The following is a 17,223-nucleotide window of genomic DNA, read 5'->3' on the forward strand; positions in this document are numbered from 1 at the left end:
CTGCTCTGTCCAGGTCTGTACAATATTGCATTTTTACTGCAACATGGAATAAATGCTATGTACTACTTGAACCTGCAATCACTTTGGACTCTGAGTGAGTACTTGCTTCAACACTTTGTTACCACTATTATTAACATGTAATACACTGCATGAGGATTTGAAATTTTAAACAATACTTCTGGGGGGGTTTTGGGCCACACAAGCGTTTTTTCCTATTTTCTATGTTTTTTCATGTACCGAGAATCTGTGTCTTTCTAGGATTCTCATATTAGTGCTTAGGAGGTTTAGCACTGTGAAAACATTGCATATCAGTAAGTACATACAGCTACTGCCTTGTGTTTCATGTACAATTTATCAAGTACATTGTTTATCAGTTAAAGCCAATTAGGGATCAATATGTAGCAGAGCTAGCCTTGAGAAGTCAGCAAGGTGCTTTTCAAGTTCTGAGAAATAGAAATTGCTTTATTTACAGAACCAAATAACATGAAAAGGGTACAAAATAAATAATGACAATATATTGAAAAGTTGTTTCATTATGCATAACTGTAAATTTTATATAAAAATCTCAAGGCTTGCCAATTTCCATGAGATTATTAGAAATATAATTTTATACAAACAGGATTGACTGTCTTAAAAATCTGTAGCTGGCTCATATGTTTCATATAAACTTCCCAAGAATGAACATAAACTAATTTTATTTCAGGAACCAGCACTTCCCGGATATTTGACAAGATACTTTCCCCGGCACAACAATCAAATAGTTATTAAAGGCTCCCGAGAGATCAGACATTTTAGGTTTCTGTTTTAATATCAGATACTAAAGTGTTGCGTTGAAAGTATTAATAGTGTTTTTTATACATTCAATAAAAGGCCACATGATTTTTATTACTAATGAAAGAATACAGCGTTCTTCATGCTGGAATGCATATCTGGTTCTTTAATCAGCAGGAACCCAGAGGGAGTCCCTGAAATGAATGAATCTTTGTCCAATTAGCTTCTAAAAACCAATGACAAAGCAACCAAAATGCTTTGCAAAACAAATTGCCTTGAGGAAAAATGCAATAAAGGTCATTTAATGTGACATTCTAGTATAACAGAAATATCTACTTTGTAGATTTAACAAATTCCTTCTCACCTTACATGTTTGACACTGCTAAGGAGTTAAACTCATAGTTAAAGTTGCTCGCTCCCATGTATCCACTGATAAGACTAAGGCCAGTTACACATATAAACGTTTCTATTAAATGGTTTATCATCTGTATCCATATTTGGAGCAGCAACCCCAAGCGGGAGCACAACTTTGTGTTTAATCCCTCAGTAGAGGTTAAACCAGGGCTTATAAATACATGACGCCAGAACACCAAATTGTACCTAGCATCCAGAATGGGGAGCACTGTTCAGCCCCATTCACCTATTGGACACATTTTTCAATCTCTTGAACCTTAAATGGGCCGGCTCCTAAGCTTTCATTCCTGCTTTTCAAATAAAGATACCAAGAGAACGGAGAAAAATTGATAAATGGAGTAAATTAGAAAGTTGATTAAAATTGCCTGCTCTATCTGAATCATGAAAGGAAAAAAAATGGGTTTAGTATAACTTTAACACCATGATAAGACATATAACTGTAAAGTTAATTAGGATACTAGTAAATAATGAATGATTCAGATAGAACATACAATTTTAAGCAACTTTGCAATTTACTTCTATTATTAAATGTTCTTAGTTTTCTTGTTATCCTTTGTTGAAAAGCAGGAAGGCAAGTTCAGGAGTGTGCACGTGTCTGCAGCACTAGATGGCAGCAATTTTGCAACAATGTAATACATTAGCAAGAGCGCTAGATGGCAGCACTATTTCCTGTCATGTAGAGCTTCAGAAATGTGCACACTACCTATCTAGATATCTCTTCCACAAAGAATAACATAAGAATGAAACAAATTTGGAAAAATTGGAAAAAAAATTAAAAAATGTATTCTCTATCTGAATCATGAAAGAAACAATTTGGGTTTCATGTCCCTTTAAACATAATGACTACTACAGTGAGCAGAAAAGCATCTCCCCCAAATATCAGTTAAAGGGGCATTAACTCAAAATTAAATCCATCATAATATGTTTAATCATGAGTAATTAAACAACTTTGCAATGCACTTTCATAATTTGGTTTGTGCACTTTTTTATCATTTAATTTAAATTGTAGTTTTTCTATTCTCCCTAGGGGGCTGCAGTGCATTCTATGGAATCCAGAATTCTGACACTCCTAAAGGATGTACAGTGATTGGTTACATGTGCAGGAGCTCATTAATAACTATACCTAATTGGCCACAGCAAAGTAAGGTAAACAACATTCAAGAGGTTTTCAATGGATGTGTCACTGGCCTACCAAACAATGAATACTTTTCAAACATAATTGGACTTTTTTAAAAACATTTATTTTGCATTCAGTGAATAATTTCTGACATATAAATAAAAAATAAATTGAATGTCCCTTTAAGGTAAAAACCATTTTCTACCATATAAATGATTTACTTTAAATTTGTATTTAAACTTCAGAGAACACACAGTCCCCATATAAAAGTAATTATTTTACAGAATATGTCTAAACAATTATTATAATTTCGTTTTTCAAACATACTATAAAGAAAAATGCTTACTGCACAGATAGTTTCTCATCTGCATCTGCTATGAACATGCTGCCTACCTGTGGAAATAAAATAAATTGCACCTTTTACCAATATGCTACATACAAACACATGCATTTAAAAACCATTTTGTTTAGCAATATCCTAACTCTATGCCTATATAATATAATATATATTAACCCTTCTGGTGCTGATCCATTTCTCACTCCACTGAACAAGTGCAAAGTTAGCAAGAAACTTAATATATAAAAATATATATATATATATGCTTGCCTAACAAATTAATTTCTTTCATAATGGTGAGAGAGTCCACGAACCATCACGTGTGTGAATAAAGTCCAGTTCTACAGGAGGAGGCAAAACACCCTACACAGCAGAGCTTTTATCCTTCCCACTTTCTCAAGATTCCTTTGTTATAGATATGTCAAAGAAAAAGGTGAAAATAAGAAAGAAGGAAAGGAAAAGCAGGATAAAAGAAGTCGTACTGCGGCCAACTGTTATGGAAAAAAACAAGGGCAGGTCTCGTGGACTCTCGCCACCATTAAAACATTTTTTTTTTAATCAGGTAAGCATACATTTTGCTTTCTTTCATAAAATGGTGAGAGTCCACAAGCCATCACATGTGAAATCCTATACCCAAGCAGTGAAGTCCACAAGACCACCATGAAATTGGGAGGCAAAAACAGTTAAGGCAGGTAGGACGTACTAGACAGGCACTGGGGCCTGCAGAATTTTCCTACCAAAAGCAGCCTCAGAAGAGGCAAACGTGTCAAAATGATAAAATTTGGTAAAGGTATGAAAAGATGAGCAAGTAGGTGCCTTGCACATCTGTTCAATGGAAGCCTAATTTCTAACCCAAGAAGTGTCAACTATTCTGGTGGAATGAGCAGTAATTCATTCAGGGGGAGACTTCTTAGCAACTAGGAAAGCTACATGAAACAAAACGTTAAGCCACTCCACCAAGGTGATTGCATTAACTTTCTGTCCCTTGCGGGAGACTTGAGAAATGGAAAAACAAGAAAGAAGAAATTCAGAATTCTTAAGTGGCTCGAGGATAACATTTCATGGCCCAAACTACATCCAAGTTAAGAAGTGATCCTTCTCTCTAGCATTTCACTGGACAAAGAAATAGGACTAAAATTTCCTTATTGATATTTTTCAGAAGAAACAACTTTTAGAAGGAAAGAGTAAGTTCATTCTTAAAACTGCTTTATCCTGAAGAGAAAAATAAATCAGGTAAGGAGAATAACAAGATCTCTCTTGCTCTTCTGGTGAGAAAATAACTAAGAGAAAGAGAACCTTTCAAGACAACAGTTGGCTATCCAGACTATGTATAGGTTTAAAAGGCTGATCCTGAAGAAGCCCTCAAAACCAAGTTAAGGTACCACAGAGGGGAAGCAGGTCCAATAACTGGTCTTATCCTGACCAAATCTTGAACAAAGGTTTTAATGTCAGGAAGTCTCGAAATCTTTTTGTTATACAAGAGTGAAAAGATAGAAATTTGGCCCTTAAGGGAACTGGCAGATAAATCCTTTGCCAGATCATCCTTGGGAAAAAAAAAGGATTTGAGAAATCTGATATTCAATAGCCATGCCATTAAATTGAGAAGTTTGAGAAATTGATGGAAGAAGGGACCTTGAGAGAGAGATGCCCTTTCTTGTTATATCCTTGTTATTATTCTCCATAGTAAAATAAAAGGAGAGAAGCCATAAGTTCTATGTCTGGCCTTCCCCAATATACCTCCTGATTTAAATAACATTCACCGGGGTAAAGGTATGGATGACTGAGGAAGTCCACTTCCAAATTGTTCACACTGCACTGTTCCAATCCTTGCTAATAAGCTCAAAAATTTCATCAGAAACCAGGAAGGTAGGCCTTTTTTTGGGCTGCTTTAAAGAATTTATCAATCTTTCACAAATAGTTTGTCTGCAGGTGGAGGGTCCTCAATCTGCAAGGCAAGTAAAAACGTCCTGCAATAGAGTGTGTATGTGCTCCAATTTGAAATTAAGACACATCTTCTGCTACTTTGTCAGGAGGTAGGTCCTGTGTTTCAGAGTAACTGTCCTCAGCTGAGGAGGAGGATTTTAATTATAAAAATTGTACTTGTGCAGGGCACCTAGACAGGTTGCTCTTTAGGGATGTCCCAGATGAGCTTGCGGCCTGTTAAGGGTTCTCCTTTGTCCTCTGCATGCATATATATTTAACTGGTAGAGGCATGAAAGTCATCATCCGTGAAATTGCAGAGTGAATGTACTAGTTTAAGTTAGGAGACAGCTCTGTAGAACTGTCAAGGGGATAACCCTGGTGAGTAACAAATCCCTGAGACACAGCCTTAGCAGATAGGTTACAACACTTCCTTGCATAGCAAACACAAATGAAAAGGGATTACATTGTCAGTAGATTGCCCATCTAAGGGTTCAGTGTGTTAAGTCCTAAGTTTGCTCCATAATGATTTGGAATAGTAAGGACAGGCAAGTATCTAAAATTAAATCGCAGCAGAGAAATACAGTATAACAGGCTCAGAAAGGGTTAAAACTTAGGGGGAACACACATATATTGGCACAATGTAAGACTTAAGTCCCTGTGAGGGAATCAGAAGAAAATGGGAGACGTCTCTTTAAAGTGAAAGTAAAGTTGAGAAGCCTGCAATCTATGTTTACATAAATCAGATTCATGAATTTTTGTAAATTTGAATTTTATTTTTGTTCATGCAAAGCCGTCCGTCTGGTTAGCAGACTCTCCGCCCGCATTCTAATTTTTTTTGGGTGTTCATGACAAACGATCATTCTAAATATCTAATTAGTCCCCCATGGGCGTCTCAAAGTGTTGGTTTCAAGCCCACATGTTCCTATGCGCATGCAGCAAAGCTACAATTTTACTCCATTATCGGATGCACGTTTACAATTGACGCATGCGCATTTGAACCGCTGCAGGAAATTCAGTCATTAGCAACGATATCGTAGCGTAGCTCGTATCAATGTGAATGCGCCAAAAAATAGGATAACGAGCACGGCTAATGACGTTTTGATCGGGTGGGACAGCTATTACGTCTAACAGTTAAAAACCAGGAAGAGAGCAGGGGTTGGAGGAAGCAAGGAAACGGTTAGTGATTTTCAATATAAAATTTATTTTTTTCTGGACAAGTATGAAAAATATAAAGCTAGCAACTGTAATGGATGCCTGTTGTACTATACTTCATTGTCTTTGGGTAAGGAAAAGTTTACTTTTACTTTAAGAGAAAAAAAATGTACTTTAAATATAAAAAAATGACAGTTTGAGTCAATAAAGGGAATAAATAATATAGTTAGTTATTACCCCTCTAAGGCTCTTAGGATAATTGCAGTGCCCCATCAAAGATGGCCAAAAGTTAACTCCCTGAGTTCTGCACTAAAGGAAGCTCAGAAACTAATGAAAATGAGCTCTCCTGCTTTAGAAATGTTCCTGATCATCTGACAACCAACTGAAAATAAGAAGCAGATCTCAGTGGTATGTACTAAATACCAGAAACACATTTAAAGTGACAGTACCTCAATTTTACAGTAAATGTGCAAAAGTGCCAAAAACTGTATATACTGTTGTCCCAAGGCTATGTAAATCATCTGTGCATGTTCATGCTAATAGCCTGCGGGCTATGTGAGTGCAAGTACCTAGTTACCTGTCAGAACTCACTCTACTGTGCTTATGAAACTGCAGGGGACCTGCTTCCAGTAGAAAAGCCCATCTTGTATAGTATGCACTGACACAGGATCTAAGGAAGGAGTACTCTGACGCACTAACAGGAGGAGGCTGCAGAACCAGTCCCAGCAATACCTGTGGCAGGCAAGCGACAAACTCCCGCAGAAGATTTTGGTCACCGATGTACTCCTTTAGACCCCTCTGTCTCTGGAGGGGGATATTGGGTGTCAGAACAGTTTGAGAACCCCTTTCAATCGATGTGTAGATCAGCACTTAAGAGTTTCACCATCCTCCTTGCTGGAGGCAAAAAAATCCCTAAGGAATCAGGCAAAGTGGGAGGGATTAAAGATCTGTTGTGTGGAGTGATTTGCCTCCTCTTGTAGGACTGGACTTTAATCTCACATGTGATGACTCGTGGACTCTCACCATATAATGAAATAAAAAGAAAACATTTATGTACTATCTGTACTGATTAAAAAGTAAACACTATTACAAATAAGTATATGTACCATGATAATTTCAGAAATAAATACTTCAATAAATAAGATGATTAAGCAGTAGATCTTGTGACTCAAATTAAACAAGAAAATATACTTATGAGTAAAAGGTCTATTCATAGCTCACCATATTTGTAAATGCAGAGAAAAAGCCTGTCTGATTTTCTTCTTCCTTGTCTCTATACTGCCTGAAAAGGAACAACATTCAAGAAAAGCTGGGTCAACAATTAAAAGTGTTCTGATAACTTTAAGTGATAACAAATACCATAATATCACAAAAACGCAAAAATGTGAAATAAATGTGATGAAATAATAAACAAAAAAGTGATCATAAAATATACGTAATGAGTAAAGCCTAAATGCTTATAAAAGTTCATATACGGATATATGTGTTCTCTTCAAAATCTTCACGCTTCTATTTTTCTTTCGATCCTCATATGAAAAGAAAGAAGAAATGCCACATAGCGTAACTCTGTAATCTTTTTCAATGCAGAATGTGTATGTACAAATGGTTACTCACATGAGATGGAGCTATAGCCAAGCTCAGGTTAATGCGCACACCCAAAGTTATACTGTTGGGTAAACAGTTGCTTGAACAGGATTTTGAATAAAAAGATTTATTTAAAATACAAATATAAAAAGCGCCACAAGAGCTGCAAAGACCACCAAATACAATAGGATTGGCAATACAATCGAGTATTTGCTCAAACTGAGCTTATACACAATACCAGAGACCGTGGTAAGGAGTGCAGAAATTTAACCACACAACCTCCCCCTTAAGAGTCCAGTATATGTTGCTCTCCTTACTGGTGTGCAGATTCTTGGAAGGACGCCAAAGAGTAATGTATCCGACGAACGTTTCGCTAAAAGAGCTTTTTCAAGGAAATCCTGTTCAAGCAACTGTTTACCCAACAGTATAACTTTGGGTGTGCGCATTAACCTGAGCTTGGCTATAGCTCCATCTTGTGTGAGTAACCATTTGTACATACACATTCTGCATTGAAAAAGATTACAGAGTTACGCTATGTGGCATTTCTTCTTTCTTTTCATATGAGGATCGAAAGAAAAATAGAAGCGTGAAAATTTTGAAGAGAACACATATATCCTTATATGAACTTTTATAAGCATTTAGGCTTTACTCATTACGTATACTTTATGATCACTTTTTTGTTTATTATTTCTGATAACTTTAAAACAACAATAACATAATTTTTAAAGGGACATTAAAAAACAAACATGGCAAACTAATCTGTAAGAACATGTTATTGTTGCATTACCGGCCCTATGTAAGTAAGAGGTTAACACAAAGGTAAACTCACACTTGGCACACAGCCAGGACTACTGGGTCAACAATGCAACTACCACTCTTCATTGGATGATCAACTGAGTCCTGCAGGGGCCTGCTCTGGAGCAAGGACGATTCCTGTGTGTTTAACCCCTTTGAGGATATTTAGGGTCAGTATTACAAAAATTACATGCTCTGTCAAATTAGAGCACATACTGTTTGCGTTAGAATCTCTCTTTATCGGCTAGTACTCGCAGCCATAGCGCTGAGAAGCTTCAAGTAATGAAAACTGGAGCAGAACTAAGGTTCTAAAGGAATGCAACTTTTTGACTATGTGTTTAATATTTTTTAATGAGGTAAACACATTGTTAATAATAGTAAGCTGTAAATGATCTACAAAACAGAGCATTTTATTTTTGTTGCTTGAATGTCCATTAAACATCTCTTGTTTTTGTGCTAAAAGTGTTCTGTCCCACGCTCCCTAGAGAGACTGAAAAGCAAAATCTGTAAGCTAGGATTTCAGAACTGCCGAAAGTTATTGACATTACAGGATTTGCTTTTTTGCATCTGTAGGGAACGTGAGATAACCTTTTTTCTTTCTAATGACACTCTGAGTCCACGGATCATCATCAATTACTGTTGGAAATATCACTCCTGGCCAGCAGGAGGAGGCAAAGAGCACCACAGCAAAGCTGTTAAATATCACTCCCCTGCCCACAATCCCCCAGTCATTCTCTCTGCCTGTAGTGCAAGGAGGAGGTGAAGTTTAGGTGTCTGATGAGAAGTTTTCTTCAATCAAGATTTTATTATTTTTTTAGCAGAGTAAGCTTACTCTGTTCTTTTCTGGGGTCTAGCCGAGTTCACATCAGTCTCTTCAGTAGGGCAGTGGTGGCTTTTGAGCACTTGAGAACTTGTGAGGTACAATCCTCACTGCGTTTTCTCAAAAATGTGCTGCCCTAACTAGAAAACCTGAGTAGCTAAAAGCCGTCTTATTTAATATGGGACTTTACTAAACCTTCATGTTTGGGGTTTCTTTTAGGCAATTTGGGCATTGAGACTGTGAGGTGATTTATGGTGGCTCAGTGTGTTATAGTAGTTTTTATACTTTAACTTTTGGTCATGGAGATTACTGTTGTAATCCGTTTAGTTTGTTTCTTCTGTGAGGGAAGTCACTCTGTGAGTTGCAGGACAGGTAGGCACCTCAGTAAAAGCTACTGAGGTGTATAGGTAGCATGAGGTCTTTTTGGTTTGTTGCGCTAACACACATTTCTATTTAAAGACACAGTACACATTTATTTTTTATTTTCAAATAAATAATTTTTACACTTTATCCTTATTTATTACATAAGATTGATCAAGAGGCTTTTCAAACCATTATCCCAGGCGAAGTTACTGCTTGTCAGTTATGTTTTGCTGCTCAGGTGGAACCCCCAGTTCCTTTTTGTTCCTGATGCATTGAGAGAACTTTAAGTTATAGAGATAAAATATTTGACCATGAGCAAACAAATACTTTGAGGTTTCCTCCGCGGTGGAGGTTTTTCCGGTTCCTGACCGTGCTGCGGAGATTATTGCATGAGAATGGGAAAGACCTGGTATTCCCATTTTTCCATCTCCTATTTTTAAGAAGATGTTTCCTATAGCGGATTCTATTAAGGAGTTGTGGCAGGCGGTTCCTAAGGTAGAAGGAGCGATCTCCACTTTAGCCAAGAGGACTACCATTCCCATAGAAAATACTTGTTCTCTTAAAGATCCAATGGATAAAAAATTGGTGGCTTTACTAAAAAAGATGTATGTCCACCAGAGTCTACAATGGCAACCTGTGGTGTTTATCGCCACGGTTACCAGCGCTGTGGCTTACTGGTTTGATGCGTTGTCTGAATCTCTTCAGACGGATACCCCTTTTGATGACATCCAGGACAGGATTAAGGCTCTCAAGTTAGCCAATTCCTTCATTACAGATGCTTCCTTACAGGTTATTAAACTGGGAGCCAAAATTTCTGGTTTTGCGGTCCTAGCCCGCAGGGCCTTGTGGTTGAAGTCCTGGTCTGCGGATGTTTCATCTAAATCTAAGCTCATGGCTATTCCTTACAAGGGCAAGACCTTGTTTGGACCTGGTTTGGCGGAAATTATCTCAGATATTACTGGAGGGAAGGGTTCTTTTCTTCCTCAAGATAAAAAGAATAAGCAGAAGGGACGTCAGAGTAATTTTCGTTCCTTTCGTAACTTTAAAGGCAAGTCTTCCTTCCCTTCCTCCAAGCAAGATCAGGCCAAGCCTTCCTGGAAGCCCAACCAGTCCTGGAATAAGGGAAAGCAATCTAAAAAGCCTTCAGCTGATTCCAAGTCAGCATGAAGGGCTGGCTCCCGATCCGGGAGCAAATCTTGTAGGGGACACACTCTTTCTTTTTTTTCCCAGGCTTGGATAAGAGAGATGTACCAGATACCTGGGCGGTGGACATTGTCTCCCAGGGATACAAAATAGACTTCAAATCTTTTCCTCCCAGAGGCAGGCTTCTCCTCTCCAGATTATCTGTAAACCAGATAAAAAGAAAGGCGTTCTTACATTGTGTCAAGGACCTTGCTGCCCTGGGGGTAATAATTCCAGTTCCCTTTCAGGAAAGGGGTCTGGGATTTTACTTGAATCTGTTCGTAGTTCCCAAAAGAAGGGAACTTTTCGACCAATCCTAGATCTAAAAGGTTTAAACAAGTTTCTCAGAGTGCCATCCTTCAAGATGGAGACTATACGCTCCATTTTTTCCTTGGTACAAGAGGGTCAGTTCATGACAACCATAGTCCTAAAGGATGCATTCCTTCATGTTCCTATTTACAGGGACCATCACAAGTTTCTGAGATTCGCCTTTTTGGACAATCATTTTCAGTTTGTGGCCCTTCCATTTGGCCTTGCCACAGCTCCCAGAATTTTTTCAAAAGTTATAGGGGCTCTTTTAGCTGTGCTTCGATCTCGGGGGAATTGCAGTGGCACCTTATCTGGATGACATTCTGGTTCAGGCGCCATCTTTTCAAGAAGCAGAATCTCATACGGAGATCTTGTCTTTTCTTCGATCCCCCAGATGAAAGGTGAGTCAGGAAAAAAAGTTATCTGGTTCCAGCTACAAGGGTCGTATTTTTGGGGACCATAATAGACTCCCTGTTAATGAAAAATTTTCTGACGGATGTCAGAAAAAGAAAGATTTTGTTTTGTCCTTCAGTCCTCTCAATGTATGGAGGTAATCGGTCTGATGGTGGCTTCCATGGAAATCATTCCGTTTGCTCAGTTCCATCTCAGACCTCTGCCGTTATGCATGCTCAGACAATGGAACAGGGACTATACGGACCTGTCTCCGCATGTAGATCTAGATCAGGCGTCAATAGACTCTCTTACGTGGTGGCTGTCACAGGATCATCTCTCCCAGGGTACTTGCTTCCACAGACCCTCCTGGGTGATTGTGACCACGGATGCCAGCCTTCTAGGTTGGGGAGCAGTATGGGGCTTGTTGAAGGCTCAGGGCTTATAGACCCAGGAGGAGTCAGTCCTGCCCATAAACATCGGAGCTGAGAGCAATCTTCAATGCTCTTCTGGCCTGGCCTCAGCCTTAGCCCGGTTTATCAGATTCCAGTCGGACAACATAACCTTGGTGGCCTACATTAACCACCAGGGGGGAACTCGGAGTTCCTTGGCCATGACAGAGGTGGCCCGAATTATTCAGTGGACGGAGACCCACAACTGCTGTCTTTCTGCAATCCACATCCCAGGAGTGGACAATTGGGAAGCAGATTTTCTGAGCAGACAGACTTTTCATCCCGGGTAGTGGGTACTTCATTCGGAATGCGTTTTCCAGCTTGACCCTCAAGTAGGGGCAGCCGGAGCTGGATCTCATGGCTTCTCGCAGAGGCGTAACTAGAAACAACAGGGCCCAGGTGCAAGAATCTAAGAAGGGCCCCCCCCCACCGCCCCTCCAAAAAAGGGTGAATTTAATACATATTTTTTTTTTTTTTACATTTTACACAGAAAAAAAAATGTGAATAAGATTACATGTCTGCAAAAGGAGGTACCCTGTGCCCACAGTCTGTGAGATGGTCTGACCCCCTATTACTGTGTATATAGCCCCTGTCATCATGTCACACTCACATAATATCAGTGCAGGCAGTGGTAGGTTAACGTTTTTAATTTAAAAAAAAATATATATATTTTTTTTTAAGCTGGGCCCCCACCCTCAGGGGCCCAGTCGCATCTGCGACCTCTGCACCCCCTGTAGTTTCGCCCCTGGCTTCTCGTCAGAATGCCAAACTTCCGAGATACGGCTCGAGGTCAAGAGATCCGGAGGCATTTCTGATTGTTGCTCTGGCAGTTCCTTGGAACTTCAGTCTAGCATACCCGTTTCTTCCGTTCGCTCTCCTTCCAAGAGTCATTGCTCGAATCAAGCAGGAGAGGATGTCTGTAATTCTCATAGCCCCGGCGTGGCCTTGCAGGATTTGGTATGCAGGCCTAGTGGAAATGTCATCCTTTCCACCTTGGAGACTGCCTCTGAGGAAGGACCTTCTACTTCAGGGTCCCTTCCTTTATCCAAATCTCGTTACTCTGAAGCGGACTGCTTGGAGATTGAAGGCTTAGTTTTAGCATGAATTGAGACCTTGATTCAGGCTCGTAAGCCTGTGACTCGCAGGATTTACCATAAGATCTGGTGTAAATACTTGTATTGGTGTGAATCCAAAGGATACTCTTGGAGTAGAGTAAGGATTCCTAGGATTTTGTCCTTTCTCCAGGATGGTCTGGAGAAGGGTTTGTCGGCAAGTACTCTAAAGGGTCAGATTTTGGCATTGTCTATTTTGTTACATAAGCGCTTGGCGGATGGGCCAGACGTGCAATCGTTTTGTCAGGCCTTGGTTAGAATTCGGCCTGTGTTTAAACCTGTTACTCCTCCATGGAGTCTTAACCTTGTTCTTACAGTTTTACAACAGGCTCCGTTTGAGCCTATGCATTCTTTAGAAATTAAGATGTTATCTTTGAAAGTTTTGTTTCTTCTTGCTATTTCCTCTGCTCGGAGAGTTTCTGAACTCTCTGCTTTACAATGTGAATTCCCTTATCTTATATTTCACTCTGATAAGGTGGTTCTGCGTACTAAGTTTGGTTTCCTGCCCAAGGTTGTTTAGGTCAAGTATATTAATCTGTACCTTCTTTGTGTCCTAATCCTTCTTCTCACAAAGAACGCTTGTGGCATAATCTGGATGTTGTGCGAGCGCTAACATTTTATTTGCAGGCAATTAACTTTCGTCAGTCTTCTGCATTGTTTGTTTGCTTTGCTCGGAAACGCAAGGGTCAGAAAGCTACGGCTACTTCACTATCCTTTTGTCTGAAGAGTGTTATTCGCTTGGCATATGAGACTGCTGGACAGCAACCTCCTGAGAAAATCCCAGCTCATTCCACAAGGGCTGTTTATTCTTCCTGGGCCTTCAGTGAAGCTTCTGTGGAACAGATTTGCAAGGCTGCAACTTGGTCATCTTTGCACACTTTTTCAAAATTCTATAAATTCGATACATTTGCCTCGGCTGAGGCTTCTTTTGGGAGAAAGGTTCTTCAAGCAGTGGTGCCTTCTGTTTAGGTTCCTGTCTTGTCCATCCCTTATATCCTCTGGCTTGGGTATTGGTTTCCAACAGTAATTGATGATGATCCGTGGACTCACCGTGTTATTACAAAGAAAATTAAATTTATGCTTACCTGATAAATTTATTTTTTTCTTGACACGGTGAGTCCACGGCCCGCCCTGTATTCAGACAGTTTTTTATATAAACCTCAGGCACCTCTGCACCTTGTGTTACTTCCTTTCTCTCCTTTTCCTTTGGTCGAATGACTGGGCAATTGTGGGTAGGGGAGTGATATTTAACAGTTTTGCTGTGGTGCTCTTTGCTTCCTCCTGCTGGCCAGGAGTGATATTCCCAACAGTAATTGATGATGATCCGTGGACTCACTGTGTCAAGAAAAAAAGAAATTTATCAGGTAAGCATAATTTTTTTAAAAAAAAAAACATAATTTATGCTTACCTGATAAATTTATTTCTCTTGTAGTGTATCCAGTCCACGGATCATCCATTACTTATGGGATATTAACTCCTCCCCAACAGGAAGTGCAAGAGGATTCACCCAGCAGAGCTGCTATATAGCTCCTCCCCTAACTGCCATTACCAGTCATTCGACCGAAAACATGCAGAGAAAGGAAAACCATAGGGTGCAGTGGTGACTGTAGTTTAATGGAAAAATTACCTGCCTTAAAGTGACAGGGCGGGCCGTGGACTGGATACACTACAAGAGAAATAAATTTATCAGGTAAGCATAAATTATGTTTTCTCTTGTTAAGTGTATCCAGTCCACGGATCATCCATTACTTATGGGATACCAATACCAAAGCTAAAGTACACGGATGACGGGAGGGACAGGCAGGCTCTTTATACGGAAGGAACCACTGCCTGAAGAACCTTTCTCCCAAAAACAGCCTCCGAAGAAGCAAAAGTGTCAAATTTGTAAAATTTGGAAAAAGTATGAAGAGAAGACCAAGTTGCAGCCTTGCAAATCTGTTCAACAGAAGCCTCATTCTTAAAGGCTAGTAGAATGTGCTGTAATTCTTTCAGGAGGCTGCTGTCCAGCAGTCTCATAGGCTAACCGTATTATGCTACGAAGCCAAAAGGAGAGAGAGGTAGCCGAAGCTTTTTGACCTCTCCTCTGACCAGAATAAACGACAAACAGGGAAGACGTTTGTCGAAAATCCTTAGTTGCCTGTAGATAAAATTTCAGGGCACGGACTACATCTAGATTGTGTAGCAGACGTTCCTTTTTCGAAGAAGGATTAGGACACAAAGATGGAACCACAATCTCTTGATTGATATTCCTGTTAGTGACCACCTTAGGTAGGAACCCAGGTTTAGTACGCAGAACTACCTTGTCTGAATGAAAAATCAGATAAGGAGAATCACAATGTAAGGCAGATAACTCAGAGACTCTTCGAGCCGAGGAAATCGCCATTAAAAACAGAACTTTCCAAGATAACAACTTGATATCAATGGAATGAAGGGGTTCAAACGGAACCCCCTGTAAAACATTAAGAACTAAGTTCAAACTCCATGGTGGAGCAACAGTTTTAAACACAGGCTTGATCCTAGCTAAAGCCTGACAAAAAGCTTGAACGTCCGGAACTTCTGACAGACGTTTGTGTAAAAGAATGGACAGAGCTGAAATCTGTCCCTTTAAGGAACTAGCGGATAAACCCTTTTCTAAACCTTCTTGTAGAAAAGACAATATCCTCGGAATCCTAACCTTACTCCATGAGTAACTCTTGGATTCGCACCAATATAAGTATTTGCGCCATATCTTATGGTAAATCTTTCTGGTAACAGGCTTCCTAGCCTGTATTAAGGTATCAATAACTGACTCAGAAAAACCACGTTTTGATAAAATCAAGCGTTCAATTTCCAAGCAGTCAGCTTCAGAGAAATTAGATTTTGATGTTTGAAGGGACCCTGGATCAGAAGGTCCTGTTTCAGAGGTAGCGACCAAGGTGGACAGGATGACATGTCCACTAGATCTGCATACCAAGTCCTGCGTGGCCATGCAGGCGCTATTAGAATCATTGATGCTCTCTCCTGTTTGATTCTGGCAATCAATCGAGGAAGCATCGGGAAGGGTGGAAACACATAAGCCATCCCGAAGGTCCAAGGTGCTGTCAAAGCATCTATCAGAACCGCTCCCGGATCCCTGGATCTGGACCCGTAACGAGGAAGCTTGGCGTTCTGTCGAGACGCCATGAGATCTATCTCTGGTTTGCCCCAACGTCGAAGTATTTGGGCAAAGACCTCCGGATGAAGTTCCCACTCCCCCGGATGAAAAGTCTGACGACTTAAGAAATCCGCCTCCCAGTTCTCCACTCCCGGGATGTGGATTGCTGACAGGTGGCAAGAGTGAGACTCTGCCCAGCAAATTATCTTTGATACTTCCATCATTGCTAGGGAGCTTCTTGTCCCTCCCTGATGGTTGATGTAAGCTACAGTCGTGATGTTGTCCGACTGAAACCTGATGAACCCCCGAGTTGTTAACTGGGGCCAAGCCAGAAGGGCATTGAGAACTGCTCTCAATTCCAGAATGTTTATTGGTAGGAGACTCTCCTCCTGATTCCATTGTCCCTGAGCCTTCAGAGAATTCCAGACAGCGCCCCAACCTAGTAGGCTGGCGTCTGTTGTTACAATTGTCCAGTCCGGCCTGCTGAATGGCATCCCCCTGGACAGATGTGGCCGAGAAAGCCACCATAGAAGAGAATTTCTGGTCTCTTGATCCAGATTCAGAGTAGGGGACAAGTCTGAGTAATCCCCATTCCACTGACTTAGCATGCACAATTGCAGCGGTCTGAGATGTAGGCGTGCAAAGGGTACTATGTCCATTGCTGCTACCATTAAGCCGATCACCTCCATGCATTGAGCTACTGACGGGTGTTGAATGGAATGAAGGACACGGCATGCATTTTGAAGCTTTGTTAACCTGTCTTCTGTCAGATAAATCTTCATTTCTACAGAATCTATAAGAGTCCCCAAGAAGGGAACTCTTGTGAGTGGAAAGAGAGAACTCTTCTTTTCGTTCACCTTCCATCCATGCGACCTTAGAAAAGCCAGTACTAACTCTGTATGAGACTTGGCAGTTTGAAAGCTTGAAGCTTGTATCAGAATGTCGTCTAGGTACGGAGCTACCGCAATTCCTCGCGGTCTTAGTACCGCCAGAAGAGCACCCAGAACCTTTGTGAAGATTCTCAGAGCCGTAGCCAATCCGAATGGAAGAGCTACAAACTGGTAATGCCTGCCTAGAAAGGCAAACCTTAGATACCGGTAATGATCTTTGTGAATCGGTATGTGAAGGTAAGCATCCTTTAAATCCACTGTGGTCATGTACTGACCCTTTTGGATCATGGGTAAAATTGTCCGAATAGTCTCCATTTTGAACGATGGAACTCTTAGGAATTTGTTTAGGATCTTTAAATCCAGGATTGGCCTGAAAGTTCCCTCTTTTTTGGGAACCACAAACAGATTTGAGTAAAACCCTTGTCCCTGTTCCGACCGTGGAACTGGATGGATTACTCCCATTAATAAAAGCTCTTGTA

General features: G+C 40.3%; 1 protein-coding gene across 1 annotated transcript in view; it reads right to left on the minus strand.

The window, feature by feature from the left end:
• ARMH3 (armadillo like helical domain containing 3) overlaps window positions 1-17,223 on the minus strand; it is a 561,581-nt gene that overhangs the window by 442,259 nt on the left and 102,099 nt on the right. Inside the window, exons 11-12 of the mRNA XM_053692489.1 lie at window positions 6,936-6,996; window positions 2,649-2,695 (exon numbers count right to left, since the gene is read on the minus strand). Of these exons, the coding sequence (XP_053548464.1) occupies window positions 2,649-2,695; window positions 6,936-6,996 (108 nt within the window). The remainder of the gene's footprint in view (window positions 1-2,648; window positions 2,696-6,935; window positions 6,997-17,223) is intronic.

The sequence above is a fragment of the Bombina bombina genome, chromosome 9, assembly GCF_027579735.1.
Source record: "Bombina bombina isolate aBomBom1 chromosome 9, aBomBom1.pri, whole genome shotgun sequence".
NCBI classification, from domain to species: Eukaryota; Metazoa; Chordata; class Amphibia; order Anura; family Bombinatoridae; genus Bombina; species Bombina bombina.